Source organism: Nerophis lumbriciformis, linkage group LG34 (assembly GCF_033978685.3).
Source record: "Nerophis lumbriciformis linkage group LG34, RoL_Nlum_v2.1, whole genome shotgun sequence".
In the NCBI taxonomy this organism is placed as follows: Eukaryota; Metazoa; Chordata; class Actinopteri; order Syngnathiformes; family Syngnathidae; genus Nerophis; species Nerophis lumbriciformis.
The window spans coordinates 14654316-14681573 of NC_084581.2; the positions used below are offsets into that span (position 1 = coordinate 14654316).

Sequence of the window (27258 nt, forward strand, 5' to 3'; positions counted from 1 at the left end):
GGAATGTGTATGTGTGTGTGTGTGTCAGCAGGACAGCTGAAAATAAGGATAACTCAGCTTGTTTGGGTTTTGTTATTAAATTGTTATGTGTGATATACAATATTATATAGTGGTTTAAATTATGTTCAAAGTGTGCAAATTTTCACTGAAATGCAAACTTTTGTTGGGGCTGGAACCCATTATTCATATTTACATTCTAATAGAGAAATTGGCTTTAACATAGAATTTTTGAACCCTGATCAAAAACCAATTAAGTTCGTAAATCAAGGTTCCACTGTGTAAGTATTTTTGTCTGTGTCACCCAGTAATGTATATAGTCAATCAAACTGTATTGCAGACTCCAACATCCAAATTAACATACAATCACAAACAGTACATAAAACGAAAATACAGTATTAAAGGCAATATATCACATAATATTAAAAAAAGTGCTCGTGCATATTCAGTAAAAGGCATCTTTAATAAGAGCAGCAAAAAATGTACTTTAAAAAGTGCTTATACATCCATCCATCCATTTTCTACCGCTTATTCCCTTCAGGGTCGCGGGGGGCGCTGGAGCCTATCTCAGCTACAATCGTGCTTATACATATAAAAACACAAATACCACTCTTTTCACAAATAGGGTTGGTATCTCACAGAACTACACCTTGGAATTGTCAACAGTATAATAAGATTTTTTTCTTGGACCCCTGCAGTCTACATAGAAAACTAAAAACACCAGTGTCCTGAGAGTGGCCTGGAAAGTGTTTATCACTAATTCGCTAAAGCAGGGGTGTCAAACTCGTTTTCATTGAGGGCCACGTCGCAGTTAAAATGTAACATCATTACACAGTGTAATTTTCCACCCATCCGTCCATTTTCTACCGCTTGTCCCTTTCGCTGGAGCCTAACTCCGCTGCATTCGGGCGGTTGAAATTATCTAAAATTTAATGAGATGTGTAAAAACTAACTAAAAGGTGGTACACACAAATATTTTCTGAATCTTAAGCCTTTTTTATTTCTTACACACCTCACACACAAATATGAAAATCAGGCATTGAGCAGTTTTGATCTTTATGTGTACGTTGTGCTCCAATCATGTCTGAGCAGCACACCACACACATAACGACCACCGTGTGATGTAAAATTGAAGAAGATACTTAGCAACCACCGAGCAACAACCGGAAAACACAAAGACAGGCAACATGGAAGAGGACATAGGAGGAGGGAATGGTAATGGTCTTGGGACTGATATTGACAGAAAAATACCAAACTTCAAAAAAGAAAAGACTGGAAACAATTGTGGAGACAGCGTAAACACTTTATAATGTACTGAGTGAGCTTAAGGTGTTTTTTTAATTTTTATTAAAAGGTAATAGTTCCGTCGTAGGCCTACTGCTTTGATGGTTAATTGTGTCAAAGCAGTTTATGTAATATGTTGACAGATTGTTAACACTGGCTTCCCTGGTCCTCGCTCAGACAGCTTGCTTCTTGTGTGGCTATACTTCCTGTACCATGTCACGATTCATTATGCGATGACTCGGTGTGGCGTCGGCATTCCCCACAGACATGAAGAGTTTGGTCGTATATATTGAACACGTTTATTATCACGATTGTCACCCCAGACCCCTTTTGGAGCTGATTAAAGGGACAAATTCACTCTTAACACACCTCAGACTCATACTTGCCAACCTTGAGACCTCCGAATTCAGGAGATTGGGGGTGGGCGGGGTCGGGGTCGGGGCCGGGGTTAAGGGGGGAGGAGTATATTTATAGCTAGAATTCACTGAAATTAAAGTATTTCTTATATATATATATATATATATATATATATATATATATATATATATACATATATATGTATATATATATATATATATATATATATATATATATATATATATCTATATATATATATAGGTGGTACCTCTGGATTGTTCTAACTATCGTGGGATCACACTCCTCAGCCTTCCCCTTAAGGTCTATTCAGGTGTACTGGAGAGGAGGCTACGCCGGATAGTCGAACCTCGGATTCAGGAGGAACAGTGTGGTTTTCGTCCTGGTCGTGGAACTGTGGACCAGCTCTGTACTCTCGGCAGGGTCCTTGAGGGTGCATGGGAGTTTGCCCAACCAGTCTACATGTGTTTTGTGGACTTGGAGAAGGCATTCGACCGTGTCCCTCGGGAAGTCCTGTGGGGAGTGCTCAGAGAGTATGGGGTATCGGACTGTCTGATTTTGGCGGTCCGCTCCCTGTATGATCAGTGTCAGAGCTTGGTCCGCATTGCCGGCAGTAAGTCGGACACGTTTCCAGTGAGGGTTGGACTCCGCCAAGGCTGCCCTTTGTCACCGATTCTGTTCATAACTTTTATGGACAGAATTTCTAGGCGCAGTCAAGGCGTTGAGGGGATCTGGTTTGGTGGCTGCAGGATTAGGTCTCTGCTTTTTGCAGATGATGTGGTCCTGATGGCTTCATCTGGCCAGGATCTTCAGCTCTCGCTGGATCGGTTCGCAGCCGAGTGTGAAGCGACTGGGATGAGAATCAGCACCTCCAAGTCCGAGTCCATGGTTCTCGCCCGGAAAAGGGTGGAATGCCATCTTCGGGTTGGGGAGGAGACCCTGCCCCAAGTGGAGGAGTTCAAGTACCTCGGAGTCTTGTTCACGAGTGAGGGAAGAGTGGATCGTGAGATCGACAGGCGGATCGGTGCGGCATCTTCAGTAATGCGGACGCTGTATCGATCCGTTGTGGTGAAGAAGGAGCTGAGCCGGAAGGCAAAGCTCTCAATTTACCGGTCGATCTACGTTCCCATCCTCACCTATGGTCATGAGCTTTGGGTTATGACCGAAAGGACAAGATCACGGGTACAAGCGGCCGAAATGAGTTTCCTCCGCCGGGTGGCAGGGCTCTCCCTTAGAGATAGGGTGAGAAGCTCTGTCATCCGGGGGGAGCTCAAAGTAAAGCCGCTGCTCCTCCACATCGAGAGGAGCCAGATGAGGTGGTTCGGGCATCTGGTCAGGATGCCACCCGATCGCCTCCCTCGGGAGGTGTTTAGGGCACGTCCGACCGGTAGGAGGCCACGGGGAAGACCCAGGACACGCTGGGAAGACTATGTCTCCCGGCTGGCCTGGGAACGCCTCGGGATCCCCCGGGAGGAGCTGGATGAAGTGGCTGGGGAGAGGGAAGTCTGGGCTTCCCTGCTTAGGCTGCTGCCCCCGCGACCGGACCTCGGATAAGCGGAAGAAGATGGATGGATGGATGGATATATAAAAAAAAAAAAAAATATATATATATATATATATATATATATATATATATATATATATTAGAGATGCGCGGTTTGCGGGCACAACCGCGGAGTCCGCGGATTATCCGCGGATCGGGCGGATGAAATTTTAAAAAATTAGATTTTATCCGCGGGTCGGGTCGGGTCGGGTCGGGCGTTTGAAATAAAAAAAATTAGATTTTAAATAGATTCAGGCGGGTGGCAGTTAAACCAATTCGGAAATATATATACATAGTTAAATGTTGTTACCCACATACGAAAAACGAGCAGGCACCTGCTGCATATGCCACAACAGAAGAAAAAAAAAAAAAGAGATGGACACTTTTACGCCGGGGTCCGGGACCGAGGCCCCTTCCCCCGAGAGGGCCCCACCGGGAGCCGTAGCTAAGGCGATCCGCGAGAAGGGCCCGACGCACGTCCAGGGTTACCACCGCGCCCACCGCACCGACACCCCGCCTCGTCCGCCTTCGCCGCGGCCGGCGTCACGCGCAGCAGGTAAGCAGCTTACCTGCCCGCCACCCCCGTGGCCGGGGGCTCGTAACAGGGGTCACTCCGCGCGCAGTGCGCTCACGAAAGGGGTGGGGCTCACCCTGGTTGATATAGACAGCAGCTAGGACGGTGGCCATGGACGTCGGAACCCGCTAAGGAGTGTGTAACAACCCACCTGCCGAATCAACTAGCCCTGAAAATGGATGGCGCTGGAGCGTTGGGCCCATACCCGGCCGTCGCCGGCAGCGAGACGCGCTTGGAGGTGCGCTCAGCGCGGCTCCCATATGATTGCGCTCTGGTGTGCGTCTGGGTCGTGACAGTGTGGCACGCGAATGTCTGCTCTGCATTGGATCAGTCTCCTTTCTTTAACAGGCAAAAGCTTTATAACCTCACTAATGCCTTGCATCGTCTATATTAGATATATAACAACGGGCGGGTGCGGGCGGATGGCGGGCGGATGCAGTTCTGATCAAATGTTAGATCGGGTGGATTGCGAATGGTTGACGACTTTCCGATGCGGTTGCGGATGAAATATCTAATATATATATATATAGTACTGTACACAGTAATGAAAACACAGTTGTTCTACTAACTGTACTGTACTTGCTCCTTACTTTAAAAAAAAATAACACTTACCTTTCACTATTTGAGTAGCCTTTGTTCTGCCATTTGAGTACTGGCGAGCGATCTCTGAATCCGAGAACATATCCTTCACGGATTTGTTGAAAACATCCGCAAATGAAAATGGGATGTTGCTTGCAAGGTGGCCCATAATACTGCGTTGCCGCCACATTGTTCTTCTTTGACCGTTCATGAGTGACTATATCCATTCGTCCACCGTGTTATGGGTTATAGATAAACGGATAACGGATACATATACAATAGTCTCCTTTTCAGGTGAGAGGACGCTAAAGGCAGTGCCTTTAAGGCACGTCCCCAATATTGTTTGTCTGGCTGGAAATTTTGGACATTACTACTTGCCGTAGTTTTGAAGCAATGCATGATGGGAATCCGGATGTTATGTGTCAGTGTATTAACGTGCCGGCTGGAATAAACACACGCTGAGAAATAGCTCTGTGCCTGCCTACTTTATGGGTTATAGATAAACCTATGGATAACGGAGACATATCTAATAGTCTCCTTTTCAGGTGAGAGACGACGCTAAAGGCAGTGCCTTTAAGGCACGCCCCCAATATAGTTGTCCGGCTGAAAATCGGGAGAAATTCAGGAGAATGGTTGTCCCGGGAGATTTTCGGGAGAGGCACTGAAATTCGTGAGTCTCCCGGAAAATTCGGGAGGGTTGGCAAGTATGCTCAGACTACAGGACAATTTAATCAGACAATCTTATAAAACGTCAGATAAGCTTATCAGGCGTTTGCTGCCTTAGGTTGGAAGGGGGAAAATCCGAACAAAAAACGCCCAATTGTCTTTATGTGACAAGTTAAATTTTTTTCTCTAGGGTGAAGAATGACATTGACTTGCCATTAAAAGGCATTTTTGCACATATTGAACGTTGGTCAAGCAGGTTATAAAATGATTACATTTTTAAAGAACCATTTCCAGCCCCGTGACATGTGTATCTTAATGTGATGTGTATTTCTGGGTACGTGTGTATCAATAACGGACACACCTCTTCCATTTTGTCTTGATGACTGTGAAATTAAAAATGGTCTCTCTTTAAGAAGTGAAGAATCTCCAGTACCCACCATGTTGTTGTCAGTGTAATGAAGGTAGTACTTCCTTTCAGCCTCTTTGTACGTCTCAGGCTGTAGATGAGGAACGTTGACCTTTCTGCCTTTTTCTCCCTCCACTTCCTCATCCTCCTCCTCCTCACAACCAGCATCCGCCGGCCCATCCTGCTTCTTTCCAGTGTCCTCGTGAGGCTCCACCGTGGTGAAGTAGATGGGCTGAGGACATGGAGGACACAGACAGACTGTTTGTTTCTAAATGCTGATTATTGTTATTTTTCAAATCCTAAAACGCCGAAGAGGGCCGAAACTTACAAATCTTCTCTCAACCGGCCGTTTTGGGTAGTGAATAGCGATACTAATTGGAGGCAACGCGGCACAAATGACCTCACCCAGCACGTCCGATGTTACCACACTGTTCAGCCAATCAGAGTAAGAGATGGACTGCAAGTGAACAGGAAAATAAAACAACCGTTAGCGTCCAGACATTACACTAAAAACAATTGTTCTGCAGTCACAGAGTTAATGACAGTAACTTTTGATTGACTCAACCCTCTTGTTTGTAATAGCTGGGATACAGGTTATATACAAACCCCGTTTCTATATGAGTTGGGAAATTGTGTTGGATGCAAATATAAACGGAATACAATGATTTGCAAATCCTTTTCAACCCATATTCAATTGATTGCACTACAAAGACAAGATATTTGATGTTCAAACTCATAAACTTTATTTATTTTTTTGCAAATAATAATTAACTTGGAATTTCATGGCTGCAACACGTGCCAAAGTAGTTGGGAAAGGGCATGTTCACCAAGTTGTTCAACAATCCGGGGGTCTCCGTTGTGGTATTTTAGGCTTCATAATGCGCCACACATTTTCAATGGGAGACAGGTCTGGACTACAGGCAGGCCAGTCTAGTACCCGCACTCTTTTACTATGAAGCCACGTTGATGTAACACGTGGCTTGGCAATGTCTTGCTGAAATAAGCAGGGGCGTGGATGGCAACATATGTTGCTCCAAAACCTGTATGTACCTTTCAGCATTAATGGCGCCTTCACAGATGTGTAAGTTATCCATGTCTTGGGCACTAATACACCCCCATACCATCACAGATGCTGGCTTTTCAACTTTGCGCCTATAACAATCCGGATGGTTCTTTTCCTCTTTGGTCCGGAGGACACGACGTCCACAGTTTCCAAAAACAATTTGAAATGTGGACTCGTCAGACCACAGAACACTTTTCCACTTTGTATCAGTCCATCTTAGATGAGCTCAGGCCCAGCGAAGCCGACGGAGTTTCTGGGTGTTGTTGATAAATGGCTTTGGCTTTGCATAGTAGAGTTTTAACTTGCACTTACAGATGTAGCGACCAACTGTAGTTACTGACAGTGGGTTTCTGAAGTGTTCCTGAGCCCATGTGGTGATATCCTTTACACACTGATGTCGCTTGTTGATGCAGTACAGCCTGAGGGATCGAAAGTCACGGGCTTAGCTGCTTACGTGCAGTGATTTCTCCAGATTCTCTGAACCCTTTGATGATATTACGGACTGTAGATAGTGAAATCCCTAAATTCCTTGCAATAGCTGGTTGAGAAAGGTTTTTCTTAAACTGTTCAACAATTTGCTCACGCATTTGTTGACAAAGTGGTGACACTCGCCCCATCCTTGTTTTTGTGAATGACTGAGCATTTCATGGAATCTACTTTTATACCTAATCATGGCACCCACTTGTTCACAATTTGCCTGTTCACCTGTGGGATGTTCCAAATAAGTGTTTGATGAGCATTCCTCAACTTTATCAGTATTTATTGCCACCTTTCCCAACTTCTTTGTCACGTGTTGCTGGCATCAAATTCTAAAGTTAATGATTATTTGCAGAAAAAAAAAATGTTATCAGTTTGAACATCAAATATGTTGTCTTTGTAGCATATTCAACTGAATATGGGTTTAAAATGATTTGCAAATCATTGTATTCCGTTTATATTTACATCAAACACAATTTCCCAACTCATATGGAAACGGGGTTTGTAGTTGAATAACCAAAAAATGAAAAACAGCTCTCAGTATGACACTGTGCAGTAGTATAAGCACAATGATTGTGCACCTCATGAGGGGTACATTAAAGATTAAAGGACCCATAGCATCCAGATGACCAAAATTTCGCCTCTTTAGATAAATACATACACACACACACACACACACACACACACACACACACACACACACACACACACACACACACACACACACACACGCGCACGCACAGTGTACCTGGAAAATGTTCACAGCGCTTCACTTTTTCTAAATTTTGTTATATTAAAGCCTTATTCCAAAATAGAATAAATACATTTTTGTCCCTGAAAATTCTACACACAATACCTCATAATGACAATGTGAAATATTGTGTTTTTTTGGGGGGTTTGATTTAGAATTTTTTGAAAATTTAAAAAATATCTCCCGGTGGAACAGGGGTTAGTGCATGTGCTTCACAATACGAAGGTCCTGAGTAGTCCTGAGTTCAATCCCGGCCTCGGGATCTTTCTGTGTGGAGTTTGCATGTTCTCCCCGTGACTGTGTGGGTTCCCTCCGGGTACTCCGGCTTCCTCCCTCCAAAAACTTGCACCTGGGGATAGGTTGATTGGCAACACTCAAAATTGGCCCTTGTGTGTGAATGTTGTCTGTCTATCTGTGTTGGCCATGTGATGAGGTGGCGACTTGTCCAGGGTGTACCCCGCCTTCCGCCCGAATGCAGCTGAGATAGGCTCCAGCACCCCCCGCGACTCCAAAAGGGACAAGCGGTAGAAAATGGATGGATGGATCACACAAATCCAATGTACATAAGTATTTACAGCCTTTGCTTTAACCTTTGTCGATGCACCTTCGGCTGAAATTATAGCCTCAAGTCTTTTTGAATACGATCCCACAAGCTTGGCACACCAATATCTGGGCAGAGATGTCAACCAGATTGGAGTCTGGGCTCCAGTCTTGTGCACTCAAAGACATGTACAGAGTTGTCCTGACGTCAATCCTTTGATAATTTGGCTTTGTGTTTGGGGTTGTCGTCCTGCTGTAAAATGATCCGTCGCCCCAGTCTGAGTTCAAGAGCGCTCTGGATGTCTCTGTACATTGCTGCATTCATCTTTCCCTCTATACAGACTAGTCTCCCAGTTACTGCTGATGAAAAAAATCGCCACAGCATGATGCTGCTACCACCGTGCTTCACTGTAGGGATGGTAATGGCCTGGTGATGAGCGGTGCATGGTTTCCTCGAAAAATGATGCCTGGCATTCACGCCAAAGAGTCTTTGTCTCATCCGACCAGAACAATTTGTTTTTTATAGTCTGAGTGTCTTTCAGGTGCATGTTCGCAAACTTTTACAAAAGGACTGCATTTCATCTGGCCACTCTACCATACAGGCCTGATTGGTGGATTGCTGCGGGGATGGTTGTCCTTCCGGGAGGTTCTCCTCTCGCCACAGAGGAATACTGTAGCTCTGACAAAGTGACTACCAGGGTCTTAGTCACCTCCCTGACTAGTGACTGCCTTCTCCCCCGATCACTTAGTTTGAACGGCTGTCCAACTCTAAGAAAAATCCTGGTGGTTCCAAGTGTGGGACCTTATATATAGACAGGTGTGTGTTTTTCCAAATAATGTCCAATCAACTAAATTGATCACAGGTGGACTCCAATTAAGCTGTAGGAACATTTCAAGGATGATCAGTTGAAACAAGATGCCCCTGATCTCACTTTTGAGCTGGGAATACTTATGTACATGTAATTTCTTTTTTTTTTTTACTTCCAATACATTTCCAAAACTTTCTAAAAAAATTATCTTTTTTACATTGTCATAAATGTAAAATGTGTGTAGAATTTTGAGGACAAAAATTAATTTATTTCATTTTGTAATAAGGCTGCAACATAAAATGTAAAGTGCTGTGATTATTTTCTGGATGTATGTTTATGTGTTCTTACAGTATATGTGTCTATACATATATGTGTGCGTGCCTGGGTTTGGGCATGCGTGCGTGTCGACACATTAGCAGGCACAGTACACATGTGTGTGTGTACTTTCCGTGCCTGCGTATATATGTGTACATGTGCACGCACGCATGCACACATGCACTCATACACAGATACATATTAGGGTTGTCCCTCAATATTTTGGTACTGATACCGATGTATTTCGATACTTCATTTTATTATTAGCTTTATTTTAACAGACAATCTGATGATCTATTAAACACACATTTCTTATTGCAATCAAATAACAATTTTGGCATTAAAACCATAATTAAAATACTAGACAGCTTCTTCTTTTAGTAGTAAGTAAGCAAATAGGTTACAAAGGCTCATAATTGGGCTTCTGACATACAGTAAGACACTGTCATTGTGTAATTTTTGTTTAGTCAAAATGATGTGGGAAAAGCAGTAGGAAATGGATGGAGGGATAGTTTTATGCACACGTTTGTTAAAATGTAATAAGCCCTTATTTTTCTAGACCTATGTTTTGGGTGATACTACAAATTTGGGTTTGGATCCAATACCAAGTACCGGTAGTAGGGTCATATATTGGTCATACTTAAAGTCCCCCTGTGTCAAAAACTTACTTTCAGAGTTTAAAATCAATTAAAAAAAAAGTAAAAGACAAAAGAATTTGTGATAATAAAAAATATTGATGTAATCATTGTAGTATCGACTAGATACGGCTCTTGTACTGGGTATCATTCCAGTCAATATTTGTATAGATCAACCCATTTGTTTACATTCAAAAGCGCTAGCTTGCTGTTAGCTATTGTAGCCTCCTACGTAGGGTTGCCAACCATTGCTTGAAAAAAGAAATCTTGCTGTATTTAGACACAAAATCGTTCTGTACAGAGGTGTCAAGGGATGCACTTTCTCCTGTATTTTTATTAAGTAAGTGGCCAACAGACCCGATTGTTTTGTATTCATGTTCCGGGGTTGGTGCACCCTGTAAAGTTAGAGGAAAAAGGTCAAATGTGACATCACACGCCAGTTTTGACACAGCAGTTTCGCTACAGCAGCAAACACGCATAAATAATAATAAATGGGTTGTACTTGTATAGCGCTTTTCTACCTTCAAGGTACTCAAAGCGCTTTGACACTACTTCCACATTTACCCATTCACACACACATTCACACACTGATGGAGGGAGCTGCCATGCAAGGCGCTAACCAGCACCCATCAGGAGCAAGGGTGAAGTGTCTTGCTCAGGACACAACGGACATGACGAGGTTGGTACTAGGTGGGGATTGAACCAGGGACCCTCGGGTCTTGCACGGCCATTCTTCCACTGCGCCACGCCGTCTTGTCAGTAGATAACTATCTTGTCAGTAGATAACTAAAGTAAGTGTATAAAAGTTTAAATAGAAGTGTTCTGCGGTCTATGGTTGCAATAAGCACACTGGCGCCAATTTAGTGTTGCCAATCAACCTATTAACAGGTGCATGTCTTTGGAGGTGGGAGGAAGCTAGGGTACCTGGAGGGAATCCATGCAGTCACGGGGAGAACATGCAAACTCCACACAGAAAAACCCAGACCCCGGGAATTGAACTCAGGAACTTCATATTGTGAGGCACCAGCACTAATCCCTGTTCCACCGTGCTGCCCCGCAAGTCAACGCAATAAAACAAATATCTCACATCTCTTTTTGTCAGAGTAGTTCTCATAGTGATGAAAGTTGGAGATCTGCGCTATCATAAAGCTGCAAACGGAATATATTCTGTTTTAAGTTAAGCAGGAAATACATCTATTTAAGAATGAATTATCTTCAACAAGCACGGTAGAACAGGGGTTAGTGCATTTGCCTCACAATACGAAGGTCCTGGGTTCGATCCTGGGCTCAATATCTTTCTGTCTGGAGTTTGCATGTTCTCCCCGTGACTGTGTGGGTTCCTCCCACCTCCAAAGACATGCACTTGGGGATAGGTTGATTGGCAACACTAAATTGGCCCTAGTGTGCGAATGTGAATGTTGTCTGCGATGAGGTGGCGACTTGTCCAGGGTGTACCCCACCTACCGCCCGAATGCAGCTGAGATAGGCTCCAGCACCCCCCATGACCCCAAAAGGAACAAGCGGTAGAAAATGGATGGATGGAAGAAGAGTCCAGTTGCCTCCATTCAACCTTTGTGGATAATATAAAACCCATTTTCAATCTTAATTTCCCCTCGGGGATTAATTAAGTATTTCTAATTCTGATTCTGATTTTACGCAAATAAAAAATGCCCAATAAAATTAGGTTATTTTTTCAGGGAGTTGGCAGCCCTACTCCTAGGGTGTGTATTGATTGAAGCATGAAGCTATTCCTCGTCCTGTCGGGATGATACTCGTAAGAAACATAGTTTATTTGTCGCCATGGAGGCAAAGATTAGGGATTTAGAAGTAGCTAAAACTGTGGACGGACGCTAGCATAGCTAGCTAGCTGTTTTAAAGCAGTCTTCTGTAGGTAACGTCAGCAGGCTGATGCAGGACTGCCCACAGACAAAATGTGCTCAAACTGGTTAGAAAACAAGCCTACAATCACCACTGTGTCTATTTTGGGGATAATTTAACCTGTAGACATCTTTTTTAGGTCCACAACAATGAAATAAGTGCTAAAGTTGTCAGTATTAGAGGGGCCTTTTAAAGAACTAGGAAGCTGAAAATAAATAACAGACTCACCCACATCGTGATCATCCTGGGGATTGCAAAGTAGGAGCACATTTTGTGGTCATAGTAATGTACTCCTTGAGAGAAAGTTCTGCAGAAGACAAAGTTACCATAACTTATTATTCTTCTGTAATGTGTGTAACTTGCATTATAGCGTGTGTTCTCTGTAACACTGTGTGTGTGTGTGTGTGTGTGTGTGCCTTACGATACAAAAGCGTTGTCCTCGGCCCAAAAAAGTCCAGTTGCATTCAAGGGCCAGTAGACTTCACTGGGCACAGATCGTTTCTGGACCGTGACTGGCCCATAAGGCCTCGTTAGGTCCCACGTCTTCAAAAAGCGGTCCTCCCCCGCAGACGCTAAAAGATGTCTTCAGATGGAAAATAGCAAGTGTTACTTTAAAATTAGTCATCTTTCTTTTCTGTTTGTATTTTTTGTGACTTATTCATAAACAACTACCTATTGGCAGGACAGAAAACCAGAGCGCGCACGGCATTGTCATGAGCCAGGAAACATTTGAACGGCAGCAGGGTCAGAGAGTCATGTGACACCTGAACACGCAACAATGGCGACTTTGTGTTCAGATCCCACAGACCCACAATACCTTCAGAGGAAAGAGACCCAAACGTATTACGCCGAAGACAAACGCACAAATAACGCTAAGACAAGAGTAAGCAGATCGTACCATCGTAGAACCCGATAGCGATGACGTCATGTGGCTGAACAGGCAGCCAGTCCATGGACAGAACCTGTCCGCTCTGCTCAAGACGGAGCGACTTCAAGGAGCCCAGCTTGAGGGTAAGAACAGGATCAGGCTGCAGAGAGACAGCATGTGAGCAAACATTCGCTTGAAGATTAGCACAAACGTTAAAAATATCAAAGACTCACCTTGTAAATGGCTCCACACTGGCTGCTGTCACCTGGGAAGTGACACACATGAACAACATTTAGTGAGCTTAAATGTAGCGTAATGTTTCTGTCCTATGGTCTAGGTTGGTGTAATAATGATAAAACGGTATTTATTGCATATACTGTACATACAGAGAAGTGTCCTATACTTATACAATTATCTCACATCAGCAGTAGAACAAGGATGGAGGAAGCAGGATTCGAACCAATTAACCTGTGTTTATTTAACAACCAGATCTACCTCATGAGCCACAGCCGCTCAATGCCATAAACACATGGAGACTAATAAGCTAAATGTCACCTTCAAGTACCACGTCAGATCTCACATCAAATTTTACTCTCTATGCAGGTATGTTTTCTGCTTGAGTCTCTTGAGGCACAAAGTGGTACTACAAGACAAGCAGGAACCAACCAATGCTACTTTTACCCTAAACATTCTTTATATTCTTCATAATCTCCTTTTGAAAGAAAACAACAAGCTCAGTGATCATATTTTAGTCTGACAAAGAAAGCTTTAAGTCAGAGTTTATACAACGTGTTTAATTGAAAACAAACCAAAAACAGTGTTTCGCAGAGCACTCGTCCAGCATGATAGACAAAATAGGAAGACAAGCGGTGTAAAATTCACAGCTTCCAGCGCTAACAACTGGCCGTGCGATGCATCTTCTTTGTCATTTCAATTATAGATCCTTGTCTGATGGACGTGTAATTTACGCTCAAATCTTTTGTCTTTTTAAACGCCCACTCCCAACTTTCTTCATCTACATCATAGACATGCCCGTCCTCTAACCTCTCGTTCACACTTGTTCGTTCATTCAAGAGACACTATCATTTATCTGACGCAAACAGCGTGCCATGTCAGTGGAGTGGAGGTGGAGAGGGGCTGTGGGTATTTAACCATCTCTCACTTCACCCTCGACCCTTCAAACAATCAGACAAGACCAGTCAAATGTCATCTTGTCTGCTTTAAAAGAACTTTGAAGAATGAGCCCAATTAATAATGACTGGTATGGGGTTGAAGGTGTGATTAAGAATGCATTACCCCCTTGAGCAAGACACCCTAATGCCAAAGTGTTGGAGTTTACTACTGTGATGAATTCAGACCAGCTGCCCAAATAAAAGGGGGTCTTGCACAAAGCACCGTTGAATCTTGAGCCACCACTGAACTGGAGAGAAAGTTTTACAGACTGCTTCCAACAGTCTTGGTGGTGCATTCATGTGGCACCACTATCGTGGCTGCTGGTTGTGGGAGCTCTGTGCACTTGTGTGTTCTTGATATTTCCCTCTTGTATTCATGTGTTTTTTGCCTTTTGGTTCAGGCCACTATGGGACAGTGCAGCAAGAGGTGGCACTTTTGTGAATTCTGCAATGCTTTTTGGTGGAGTTTTGGATTACCTCGAGGGAACCTTTGGGCCATGGCCATGTTAGCACCTTTCTGCTGTTGTGTCTGAAGAACAAATTGCACAACTGGCTATCATATCAATGTCTGATATATCTTGAGGTTTAAAAACAGCCCACCGTATTAACCCACCATAAAACAGAGCTTAATGTTCTTCCTGCAGCTGAGTGTTTTTGAAGCGTCTTCCTAATAACTTGAGGCTATGCTTGGATGCGGCGAGCTGATGGAGTTTCTCAATGACCCGCTCCTCGGAAATAAACTAGAAACTAAAGGCCATGGCGCACAAGGTGCACAGGGGAGGGGAAAAATAAGTGAAGTGTCAGAATTTATAAGGCTTTTTACATCCCACTGCTTCTTTGTTTAATTCTAGAAGTAAGACAAATGTGTTGTAGAGAAGCTTGTGGCACAACAGACTGCGTTTTATTTCACGTACAACCGCAGCACTTCTAAAACACTAATTTTACGGTGAATACGTGGCATGTATGCTAGATGCATGTAGCCTGCATACGACACGGGATACTACAAACAGGATGCGTGCTGAGTTGTTTCATCAGATTGTCTGTGACACACATATATTTGCAGCCCTAACAGGATGTGTGTGTGTGTGTGTGTGTGTGTGTGTGTGTGTGTGTGTGTGTGTGTGTGTGTGTGTGTGTGTGTGTGTGAGATGGATGAGGCCCATGAGTCATTCATCTCATCATACACTTTTCTATCAGCCAAGTCAAAGGAGTGGAGTTGATTGTGAGAAGCGGACAGCACCAGAGGCTCCACCATCCATATTGTCAGCACGCACGCCACGCTGAGCGAGTGCGCAAGATAAATATTGTCACTGTTACCAAACAGCTTTCCGCCCCCAACCACCCTGCCCCGAGCACACACGTGAGGTCATTTGAGGTTCCAGACATTGAACGTTCCGGACATTTGATGTTGGTGCTTGTGTGTGATTATGTGCTTTGTGCATTTACTATCATTTGCAAGGAGATGATACACTTGAGAATTAATATACGACTAACACCAAACCCTCTGAGGGGATTGGAAGGGTTAATCTATGTTATTCCTCTGTGAAATATGTCCATGAGCAAGTGATTCTTACTCATGTACTGCAGAATCCTTTAAATTTGGCAAACAGTGCCCTCTCCTGGCCAATAGATGTATGACAGATAACAAGCTTACAATGTCTGTACAATTAAAGGGGACCTAAGATTAATATAGTTACTTTTTACTTAAAAATGTTGTTACAAAGTTGGATACTCATGGTAAACAATGCTTAATAGTAAAATTATAAAGTTTATGCAATTTGGCATGAGCTTGCAAACACTTTGGATGCCTCTGTTTAGGGGGTTTTGCAGTCTGGCTACGTCGTGACGTCAGAGCAAGGTGGACGTACTTATTTGAACATTAAGTCAAACTCTTAGTTAGAGCCATCAGGCTATGAGGAATCACAAAAATAAAAAGTAAGATAAAGTATTGTTTAGGGCTGCAACGATTAGTCGACAATCCATGGTCGACAATAGAATTTGTCGCCGACAAATTATATTTATATTTATTTGTCGTCAATAGTTGTGAAGTCATCACTCGTGTTTTTCCGGGCGGAAGCGGTCCGCACTGTAAACTACATGTAAAGTTTAAGGATATTTCCTCTTATTCTTGTTAAAAACATGAATACCTTGCTCATTTTGCAAAGTGGACCTTGTTTTTATAGCAGTACATCTGTGATACGCGAGCATTTAAAGCGTAGACATTATGTCGGACATTTAGAGGGAGGATGCGGTCTCAACCTCGGTAAGAGTGTTAGCTTCTACCTTGCTAGCTAGCTAATGAGAGTGAGACAAATTTGTGTGAATTTTTTTTTAGCCAAAGTCAGTCAGCTAAACTTTGTCTCCATCAATTCAAGTACGTTTTAAAGCAGCGTCAATTTGCAATGCCGAAAAAATGGCACTTTAACAAGCGCACGCACGCACACACACACAAAAAGAGAGACTGACCAATCATAAGATTAAACATACAATCTATTAAATAGCCAACATTTTAAGAATGAATCTAATATAGAATTCTACACATTGAGTCTACTTGCAAAGCCGTCAAAAAAGGCACTTTTTCACACGCGAACCGCGACACAAACACACACAGAGAGAGACTGACAGGTGCCAATGCGAAGGTATCATAAGATTAAACATACAATCTCTAATATAGCCAACATTTTAATAATTAATCGAAGATAGAGTTATACACACTGAGTTTATTAGAGTGCTAAATCTGCCAATAGTTAATCAATGGTAAATATACAAGTGTAAAGCTTTTTAAACATCACAAAATGCTTTTCTTTTTGAGGAAATTAGATTTTGTGTTTTGTTGTTTGTCTTCATTGCTGCAATTTTAACTGTTTTTAAATACATAAACAAGGTTAATTGTTTTTATCACTTTGCCTTTCCTTTCTTTTAAATGGACAACATTTAATTAGTCATTAAAAATTTTGTAACAGCTGAATAAGCAGCACAGTTACAGTAAAAATCAATATTTATGAATTAATTAGTCATCTTTGTTGTTTGTAAGCACATGCCTAAAATGACTTAAGCTGCATTTAGAAGTCAATGGAAAAATTTGAGCCATTATATATGTGTACGCTTTATCTGATTAGTTGACTAATCGTTAAGATAATCCTTGACTAATCGACTATCAAAACAATCGTTATTTGCAGTCCTAGTATTATTTTCATCTAATCGTGCAACATGCAGTGAAATTTAAGGGGAACTGCACTTTTTTTATTTTGCCTATTATTCACAGTCCTTATGTGAGACAAGAACACATGTTTTTCTTTTTTTAATGCATTCTAATTTGTAATACTCGGCTCGTACTGCGCGGCTAACTATGTAGCTAAGGGGAGTCATCTATTCTGCCCTTAAAGCCCTCTAAAAACATTCAAAAACAGCCAACAATACTGCATTTACATGTTGTGACCTACATATTACTCAAGTATTAGCGATTTTGTTATAATAGGGAGCGAACACAGAGGATATACTTTTAACAGCGCCTTGATCACACAGAGGTAACGTAGCTAATGCAGATATTGACATAAAGAGCCGGTTGGTTATCAAAAATAAATACTTAAATATCTGCTTGTCATCTTGACTTATAATTTCAAAGCAAGTTAATCTGTTAGTAAAAAATATAAATAATCAAAAACAATTTGCTTTTGCAAATTGTGTAACAAGGCTATTTATTATGCGTTTATATTCTAATATATTCACTGTTACATGTGGCCCTAAAAAAATAAATTTGACACCCTTGATCTAAAGTTAACAGAAAACACAAGCCTTGAGAGCAGACATTGTACAGTTAGTGATTGTTTTATGTTCGTAGTTTGTTTTTCTTGTTTAGCACTCAGCAATACTGCTACATGATGCCTAGTGTTTAGAGCTTGGTCTGCTTATTCCTCAGCTTTTAAAACTTGTAGCCCATCCCCTACATACCCACGCTCAACAATATATGGTTCTGAATCCTTGTGTGTCCCAAAGTAGTTGTCGTTGGCTCCCATATCTCCCATGACTAGAAGTAGTTGTTTAAGCAAATAGTGAGCTTTGGGATGCGTCTGTAAAATTAATTTGTGGCCGTAAAGCATTTTATTAGGAATGTGCCTGTTGCTACATTACATATACAGTATATTTACATAAACGTTGTTGGAGGTTTTTCAGAGGGCTTTATAGGCGAATTAGGCATTGTTCACACTGCAGGTCAATTCAAATTTTTTTGCCCAAATGCGACCTGTATCGGATATTTTCACAGTGCAATTTCTAATGTTTCATATCCGACCCAGGCCTCTTTCGTATGTGGAAATAGATATACAGTATATGTGATCCGTCCTCAATGTCAACGCTCCTGCGCTCCAGTCGCATTCATCTGACCAGAACGTCATCAAAAAATGATAAGCGTCATAATTTTTCGCCAAAATAGATGGTTATAAAATATCAGAAAAGAGATGAAAATAAAATATTTTCGGAACTTATGTGAAACTTCCACGACTCTTGTCTCCGACTACTCGCCCACGCTCTTCAAACAGATATCGAAGCAAATTAACCCGTAAAAATGCCAGAGCCAAAATACTTGTCCTCTTCCGTTCTAATCTTCTACGCGCAATAATTTGGTTCAGAAAACTTTGTCTTTGATTGCACAAAATCCTTGAAATTGCCACAAATGCGCCAGTACTGTAACCGACTAGAGCTGAAGTAATTTTTACTTCTGTAAACATGTGCGTGCGACGTCATGTCTGCATGCGGGTCAGATTGCATTCACGTTAGAAATCGCATTAATTGTGTAATGTGAACGGCCTATAAAAAGAACGGATTCGACAAAAAAATCTGATTTGGACATCCGATCATGCAGTGTGAACGTAGCTTTAGATCAAATCCCCAATATCTGCATTGTTAGCCGTTTACTCCAAATTCAAATGCAAAAAAAGAGAAAAACATTTGTTCTTGTCTCACATAGTCATAGGCAAAATTCCAAAAGAAGTGCAGTGCCCCTTCAATGCTGCTCTAAGCAGCTTCTTACCTAATGTTGTGACTGGGTGAATCTATATACTGTTTATTAAGTTTATTTTCGACTATGTCTGGGAAGAAAATTGCGATGACGACTTCAAAATATGCAAGTTAACAGTGTACATTTTTAAAATATAAATTATGATGGGTTGGGCGTAGTTTTATTTGTAATCTGGAAAGCAAAGGAAGTGTTTTATATCACCATAGGTCACCTTTAATGAAGGTTAGACACTAAAACAGATGTTGTCCGTTTCCATGATTTGCTATGGAAAAAGTGTTTCCAAGTGGTCTTACCATAGTCTGGAAGATTCCAGCTGGGGTTCAGTGCATCAGGATGGGGCAGACTGTAGATGGTGACCACAGCAGTGGAGGTGGCTACTGCCAGAAGACCAAGTCTGGGCAGTAGAGGAGCCTTCAGGAGTTTCACAACATGAACATATTCATATACAGTATTACATATTTCAATACATATTCATTCAGTACTGTTACCTGTTTCTTTTTGGAGGGCATCTCCCATCCTCCTGCTGGACACCACTTCAGATGCCATATGAAACCTTTGTCCAGGACCACGCCGTAGGCCAGGCGCGGCTGTGAGCCCGGCCTGTGGAGGGCGCACATGAAAGGAACACAAAGTTATTGGCTGTTTTTCTAAAGAGTTGACTACAATTAATCATAATGGTCACCTGCTGTCATACTCAAGCAAGCCCAGGTCCCACAGCTGCACCAAGGCCGGTCCAGAGTAGGTTTTGTGGAGGTAGTGCTGGTCGTCCATGTTTCTGTAGCAGGCTACAGCCAAGTACTGGGAGGCCACAGCCCCATCGGGGGTCGGGCACCACTCCATGGCCCACACTGGCCCGCCCGCATTCAGGTGCAGGTCCCAACGGTCCTGGTGAGAAGGTAGTGCCTCGAACCTGAGGAAAAATGAATAAAATATGTAGATACAACACAAAACCCAGTTAGAGGGATTACGCTAAAACACAAATTTTTTATAGATATAAAGGAACCTTTTTTAGCATTAGTGTCGACTTTTTCAATTAATTCTGACCTTTTGAGTCTATGCAGAGGCGTCTCCTCTGCGTAAGATTCCCTCGACACTTTGAAAGCTGCTGAAAGAAGTTCCTGAGGTAGATATGTCTCCAGTTCACTGCACAAAAGACACACACCAACGTTAACTGTCATTTAGAGGAGGCGTGTCTTAATGAAATTAAACAATGGATGTCCGCTAACTTCTTGCAACTCAACGCCAAGAAAACGGAAATGCTGATTATCGGTCCTGCTAAACACCGACATTTATTTAATAATACCACCTTAACATTTGACAACCAAACAATTACACAAGGCGAATCAGTAAAGAATCTGGGTATTATTTTCGACCCAACTCTCTCGTTTGAGTCACACATTAAGAGTGTTACTAAAACGGCCTTCTTTCATCTCCGTAATATCGCTAAAATTCGTTCTATTTTATCCACTAGCGACGCTGAGATCATTATTCATGCGTTCGTTACGTCTCGTCTCGACTACTGTAACGTATTATTTTCGGGTCTCCCTATGTCTAGCATTAAAAGACTACAATTGGTACAAAATGCGGCTGCTAGACTTTTGACAAGAACAAGAAAGTTTGATCATATTACGCCTATACTGGCTCACCTGCACTGGCTTCCTGTGCACTTAAGATGTGACTTTAAGGTTTTACTACTTACATATAAAATACTACACGGTCTAGCTCCGTTCTAACTTGTCGATTGCATTGTACCATATGTCCCGGCAAGAAATCTGCGTTCAAAGAACTCCGGCTTATTAGTGATTCCCAGAGCCCAAAAAAAGTCTGCGGGCTATAGAGCGTTTTCTATTCGGGCTCCAGTACTATGGAATGCCCTCCCGGTAACAATTAGAGATGCTACCTCAGTAGAAGCATTTAAGTCCCATCTTAAAACTCATTTGTATACTCTAGCCTTTAAATAGCCCCCCTGTTAGACCAGTTGATCTGCCGTTTCTTTTCTTTTATCCTCTGCTTCCCTTTTCCTTGTGGAGGGGGGGGGGCACAGGTCCGGTGGCCATGGATGAAGTGCTGGCTGTCCAGAGTCGGGACCCGGGGTGGACCGCTCGCCTGTGCATCGGCTGGGAACATCTCTGCGCTGCTGACCCGTCTCCGCTCGGGATGGTGTCCTGCTGGCCCCACTATGGACTGGACTCTTACTATTATGTTGGATCCACTATGGACTGGACTCTCACAATATTATGTCAGACCCACTCGACATCCATTGCTTTCGGTCTCCCCTAGAGGGGGGGGGGGTTTACCCACATATGCGGTCCTCTCCAAGGTTTCTCATAGTCATTCACATCGACGTCCCACTGGGGTGAGTTTTTCCTTGCCCTTATGTGGGCTTTGTACCGAGGATGTCGTTGTGGCTTGTGCAGCCCTTTGAGACACTTGTGATTTAGGGCTATATAAATAAACATTGATTGATTGATTGATTTATATAAATTAGTCTATGGTGACATTTATTTCAATCATCTAACAACAACAAGGCTACTGTTGAGGTTAAAGTTCTAATGAAGCACCTTTGGGACACCTGGTGCCAAGCACTGGAGGAGGGCATCCACTCCGGAAAAATCCAGGTGCTGAGGTTCTCCTCACGGCTAGAAGAAAAAAAACACTTTTTTTTAGATGACAGTTTCCTTCTTAAGGTAATAATGTGAGGACAATATATATGTTTTTCTACAATTTACAATGACTTGTATGTGTCAAAGGCATCCCAAATGGGGTTCATTATGATGGTGGCTGAATTCTTCCCCAGTTTGGTGTTTGAAGCCTGCAGGAGAAAATAGTTTATTGTGCTGCTCAATCTCAGTGCTTCTAATTTCAATGAGAACAGACTGACGCTGTGACAGCTCTTGTAGTTAAAATCAGAGTCTGTTGACTCTTCATCGTCTTCCTCAGCATTTTCCACTTCCTCTTCTTCCACATCTGGAACAAAGTCGACGTCCTCTGCGGCATCGCTGTCGGAGTGCTTTCTCTTCCAACCTCTGCGTACTTGATGTATGTGATGTGAGAGGACATTAACATTTAAAAAATGTTGTTTATGTCAAAACACAAAGTCTAACATTTCCATAAAGTTTTACCTATTACCTTTTTTCTCTTTAGAACTTCTGTCCTCTGTCGCTTGTTCTGGTGTTTTGGTAATGGAGTCATCGCTGGATTTAGGACCTTCAGTCGAGTGACTGATGTCTTGAGCCATCGCATGCAGGAACTTCATCGCCCTGACAGATTGTAACAAAACATTAGCCATAGATCAGGTAAAGGTGTCCAAAGTAAAGCCTATACTAGAGGAAACAAAAATAGAATGGATTTCATTTCTTATGTCGGTGCCATTATTTCAGTCCGCAACCAGTTTGCAGCTGCAAGGTTTCGCCCTGCTTTCCAATAGACGTTGTGATGGGGGCGTGGTCAATATGATGTCATTGTGTAATTTGCACAATCGTGAATGATGCATATATTTTCTTTAAAAAGGCTAAAAAAATGTACAAAAGGTACATACATTTAAAATCAAATCTCAGTTATTAGTAAATAGTATGAACAAATTATCTTATATCAATTGGTATTATTGTACAATGTAACACAGGTCAGTGGCGGCTGCCAGTCTTTCATGTAGGGGAAGGTAATTTTCAGCTACTCTCTAAACATGAGTACGGTCTCCAATAACAAAAGATATAAAGATGCTAGATTTTACAAAGAAAGCGTCATTTAAATTTTTTTTGAATCCTCTATATCAACAGGAACAACATAATGAAACTTAAAAAATGCTCTAGTAGTGTTTTATCTTTCAAGATCACAGATTCGCATATTTTGCTGTCAATCAAAAAGGGATTTAGCCTCGAACAGTTCATCCAATCATCATGCAGAAGCCTGGTGTCCAGGACAGTGAGGCCACGCCCACTTCTTATTCACTTCCAGAGATGCTCGGCGCCCGTGGGCGGGACAAAACCAAGCAATTATCCAATGCTTGTATAGTTTGGCTGCAGTAGAACTACCCACTCTATGCTCCCTCATTGAAGTCGGCAAGTCAGATCTGTAACTTTGGGACAAGGATTGGCTTTAAGGTTCTGTGTGGGTCAGGCTGGGGTGCAAAGCAGGGCTGTGCAAGTGCTGTGGTTGGAGGAGTCGCCACCCCACCACCAAAGCCGCCAACCGCCGGAGCCAAGGTGCGGGCAAAGCGGATGCGCGTGCTGCGCCTTGGTCTGTTGATCAAACTTTTTCAGTGGCCGAATTTTTGTAGTCAATAGTGCGTAAATAATAGGCATACTGTATATATGCGCCTTTTATTTTGCGGTGGTGGGATGATGAACTTACATGTAGGGGAAGCCAGTGTTGGGTTAGTTACTGAAAACCAGTAACTAGTTACAGTTACTAGTTACTTTATTTCAAAAGTAACTCAGTTACTAACTCAGTTACTTACACCAAAAAGTAATGCGTTACTGTGAAAAGTAACTAGTTACTTTTTTTTTCTTCCTTTTTTTTAAGGCTCCCATTAATGCCCTTTTAGCCTTCATTTCAGTACTGTTATTGCACTGGAGAATAATACAATCTGTTGATCAACTTGACATGCATTTGCATCACTGAACTCAGAAAGCAATGTGGTTTACATACAACACACAAAGACAAAGATATGTTTCAAAGGGCCAATTTATTTCAGGCCAGAACAAATTGACAAAACTATTTTAAATAGCTGCAACATAATGGCACTTTAACTTTAACTTTAAGTAGATAGGATCTTTGATCCAAGACACAACTTACATTTAACTAAAATGTTATTTTCTTTGTGCTCGACAAAAGAAAAGTATTGAGAATGTCTCCATGTTAAAAAACGTGACTTCTGGCTTCGCCATGGTGTCTTGTTGGTTGTTATGAGAGTAGCGTATGTGTGTGTGTGTGTGTGTGTGTGGCCTTTTAAGATGAGACAGCATGTGAGGTGAGTGACGTCAGTGAGTGAGTGGGCAAGAGAGGTGAGCGAGCGGCGCCAGTGAGTGCGTGCAGGTGCTCTAGCTTGGTGGATGGCTGCGTCCAATAAAGTCACAAAGTTGCAACAAACCGCCGGCCTCGTCATTCACCCTCAGCTGTAAAGACCCACTTCCGGGTAAAGTGAAGGTTGTTAGCCCCGAAGTACACAGGCCCTGGAGGAACGTCTCCCCTGCGCCCCTCAACTACGGTATGGGAGTCCCCCCCCTCTCCGCCCCCACCCACAGAAAGCACGCATTTTCTTTTCCACCGCAGCGCTGCAATAAAACACACTCAGATCTTTTGTTTCTAGCCGATACTACATAAAAAATAACATAAGTAACGCAGTAACGCATCATGTAGTAACGGTAACTGAGTTACTGAATATAAAAAATAACGCGTTAGATTACTAGTTACCGCCGAAACTAACGCGCTACTTTGTAGCGCGTTAGTCCCAACACTGGGGGGAACCCTGAGCTGTAGAGGGTTGTTGTCGGACCAAGAAAACTTTAGTATTACAGACGGTTCATGTGTCACATGACTCACATTTTAGCAGCGCTCCTCTTGCAGCGCCCTTCCAGTACCTCCTCCTCAGGTACTTCTGGACTCTTCTCACGTGGAGAGGGTGCAACTGGTTCCACCTCGACTCGCTGTTTCTTCAAGTACTTCCTCTTTGGCTTCGGTGTCCCATTCTCCAAAGGGTCTCCCGGTGCAGGAGAGGCGCAATCATTTGCTGTAGCTGGAGTATTGTTTAAAGGAGTCCTTTTTGCTTCCGGCACTCGAGGCGATTCGGACGCTGCTTGTTCGTCCACGCTTGGCAACGGGACCTTCCTCGGTCGTCCTCGCTTTTTGGGAGTCGCCTTCTTTTCCAGACTCTTTGTAGCAGAAATCTCTTTTTCACTTTGCGCTTCATTTTCGTAGATGTCACTGGTGTCGTAGTCTGAAAATCTGGGGTTTTTCCTGCGTTGGCGACCTCTCGAGCTGGGTGTTAAATCAAACAAGGACGTCGATGGCGTCTTTCCACCTGCGAGATAAGTGCTGTCGTCATTTTAATCACCTTCAAATTTTCTACACAAGTGAGACTAAAATACAGTTTGCACTTTGGTGTTGATTGCTACGGCGGTGAATTGTGCAACCTTGCTCAGGGTCATCAGCATCTACCGGCAGGGTTTCCTTCATGATCTTCTCAGATGTCTCCACATGTGTAGAACATGTTTCTTCTCACATTGGCTCTGCTGCTGCTCTGAAAACAGGTGAGAAACACATGCAATAAAATATTATGTTTAACCGGTTTTGTCCTTTACCATTTACAGGTAACACTTGGTTTTTACACTAGATGCTTTACCTGGCCTGAATCAAACCCTGTCCTCTGTCATTAAAGGCATCATTTATTATGACACAAGGAGTTGAAAATTAGGCAACATGGTGCCACAGGGGTTAGTGCATGTGCCTCACAATACGAAGGTCCTGGGTTCGATCCCCGGGCTCAGCCTATTTCTGTGTGGAGTTTGCACGTTCTCCCCGGGACTGCATGGGTTCCCTCCGGGTACTCCGGCATCCTCCCACCCCCAAAGGTATGTTGATTGGCAACTCTCAATTGGCCCTAGTGTGTGAATGTGAGTGTGAATTTTGTCTATCTTTGTTGGCCCTGTGATGAGGTAGCGACTTGTCCAGGGTGTACCCCGCCTTCCACCCGAATGCAGCTAAGATAGGCTCCAGCTCCAAGCGGTAGAAAATGGATGGAGTTGAAAATGGTAACAAATATACGTCGTCTTTGCGTTTAAAAAAATAACAATGACTATAATTAACAACACTATATTATTGTTGTTGTAGTTTGCAGTGGTCAACAACTTTACGGTATGATTTTGAAAAATGTTTCTAATAGTGGCGACTTGTCCAGGGCGTACCATGCCTTCGGCCTGGGTGCAGCTAGGATAGGATCCAGCACCCCCCGCGACCCTGTAAGGGACAAGCGGTAGAAAATGGATGGATGGATGGACAATGAGTTGAAAATGGTAACAAATTTACGTCGTCTTTGCATTTACAAAGATAACAATGACTATAATTAACAATAACTGTATTATTGTGGTTATAGTTTGCAGTGGTCAACAACTTACGGCGTGGCGCAGTTGGGAGAGTGGCCGTGCCAGCAACCTGAGGGTACCTGGTTCGATCCCCAGCTTCTACAAACCTAGTCACGTCTGTTGTGTCCTTGAGCAAGACACTTCCCCCTTGCTCCTGATGGGTCCTGGTTAGCGCCTTGCATGGCAGCTCCCGCCATCAGTTTGTGAATGTGGCAATAGTGTCAAAGCGCTTTGAGTACCTTGAAGGTAGAAAAGTGCTTTTCAAGGATTACATATTGAAAAATGTTTCTAATAGTGGCGACTTGTCCAGGGTGTACCATGCCTTTTGCCCGGGTGCAGCTGGGATAGGATCCAGCACCCCCCGCGACCCAGTAAGGGACAAGCGATAGAAAAATGGATGGATGGATGGAAATGAGTTGAAAATGGCAACAAATTTACGTCGTCTTTGTGTTTACAAATATAATAATGACTATAATGAACAATAACTGTATTATTGTGGTTGTAGTCTGCAGTGGGCAACAACTTTATGGTATGATATTGAAAAATGTTTCTAATTGTGGTGACTTGTCCAGGGTGTAACATGCCTTCCGCCCAGCACCCCCCGCAACCCCGAGTGGGACAAGCGGTAGAAAAATGGAAGGATGGATGTTGAGTCTGCGGCCAAACTTCAGATGCAGCGGCAAGTGCTTGTGTGAATACTACCAGTGTACCTAATGTTGTGGCCCGTGAGTGTATTTGACACTCTCAGTCCCAGCGGTCAATTACAGTCACCTTTAATAAATGAAATAGCGTTCTTTGTTATTCGTTTTACGCAGACCAAAAGTTTGTTTTGAGCATAACTTTGAATTAGCCACATTAGCCATTAGGGGATATTGCTTTGTCATATGTTTGGGCGAACAAGCCAAACATCGTTGAGCTATCTGACAATTGTACGCGTCCGTACGTCCTCTTGTTGAGACAGTGGTCTAAAAGAGGCAAGGTAAAGCAAATAATAGTAAGAGCGACACGCCTCTTCGGTCGGCAATGTTTCAAACAGTAAACACAAGCTAATGACATTTGTATTTGTGCTTAAAAGTTACACTTCCTCCATGGCTATGTCATCGCTCATGCTAGCACATGGCTAATGCTAAGTTGCTAAGTAGAATGTGGCACCCTGGCTCACTATGAAACAACTCATACTTCTAAAAAGAAGTACATATATTTAAAAATAACGAAATAGTGCAAGTAGCA

At 42.8% G+C, this 27258-nt stretch overlaps 1 protein-coding gene across 5 annotated transcripts in view; it reads right to left on the bottom strand.

Annotated features, from left to right (window-relative positions):
* Nucleotides 1-27258, bottom strand: part of gtf3c2 (general transcription factor IIIC, polypeptide 2, beta) — a 33582-nt gene that overhangs the window by 2051 nt on the left and 4273 nt on the right. For 2 of the 5 annotated variants that reach the window (XM_061929867.2, XM_061929865.2), the window contains exons 2-18: nucleotides 25081-25182; nucleotides 24491-24968; nucleotides 22079-22209; nucleotides 21831-21982; nucleotides 21679-21761; nucleotides 21511-21588; nucleotides 19994-20092; nucleotides 19632-19859; nucleotides 19438-19549; nucleotides 19243-19360; nucleotides 12994-13025; nucleotides 12791-12920; nucleotides 12565-12709; nucleotides 12314-12475; nucleotides 12121-12199; nucleotides 5753-5881; nucleotides 5456-5656 (exon numbers count right to left, since the gene is read on the bottom strand). In XM_061929867.2, the coding sequence (XP_061785851.2) occupies nucleotides 5456-5656; nucleotides 5753-5881; nucleotides 12121-12199; nucleotides 12314-12475; nucleotides 12565-12709; nucleotides 12791-12920; nucleotides 12994-13025; nucleotides 19243-19360; nucleotides 19438-19549; nucleotides 19632-19859; nucleotides 19994-20092; nucleotides 21511-21588; nucleotides 21679-21761; nucleotides 21831-21982; nucleotides 22079-22209; nucleotides 24491-24968; nucleotides 25081-25123 (2400 nt within the window). In that variant the 5' untranslated portion in view covers nucleotides 25124-25182. Of the gene's footprint in view, nucleotides 1-5455; nucleotides 5657-5752; nucleotides 5882-12120; nucleotides 12200-12313; nucleotides 12476-12564; nucleotides 12710-12790; nucleotides 12921-12993; nucleotides 13026-19242; nucleotides 19361-19437; nucleotides 19550-19631; nucleotides 19860-19993; nucleotides 20093-21510; nucleotides 21589-21678; nucleotides 21762-21830; nucleotides 21983-22078; nucleotides 22210-24490; nucleotides 24969-25080; nucleotides 25188-25851; nucleotides 25904-26061; nucleotides 26268-27258 lie in introns of all 5 variants that reach the window. The other 3 variants (XM_061929866.2, XM_061929863.2, XM_061929864.2) reach the window with 2 other exon arrangements.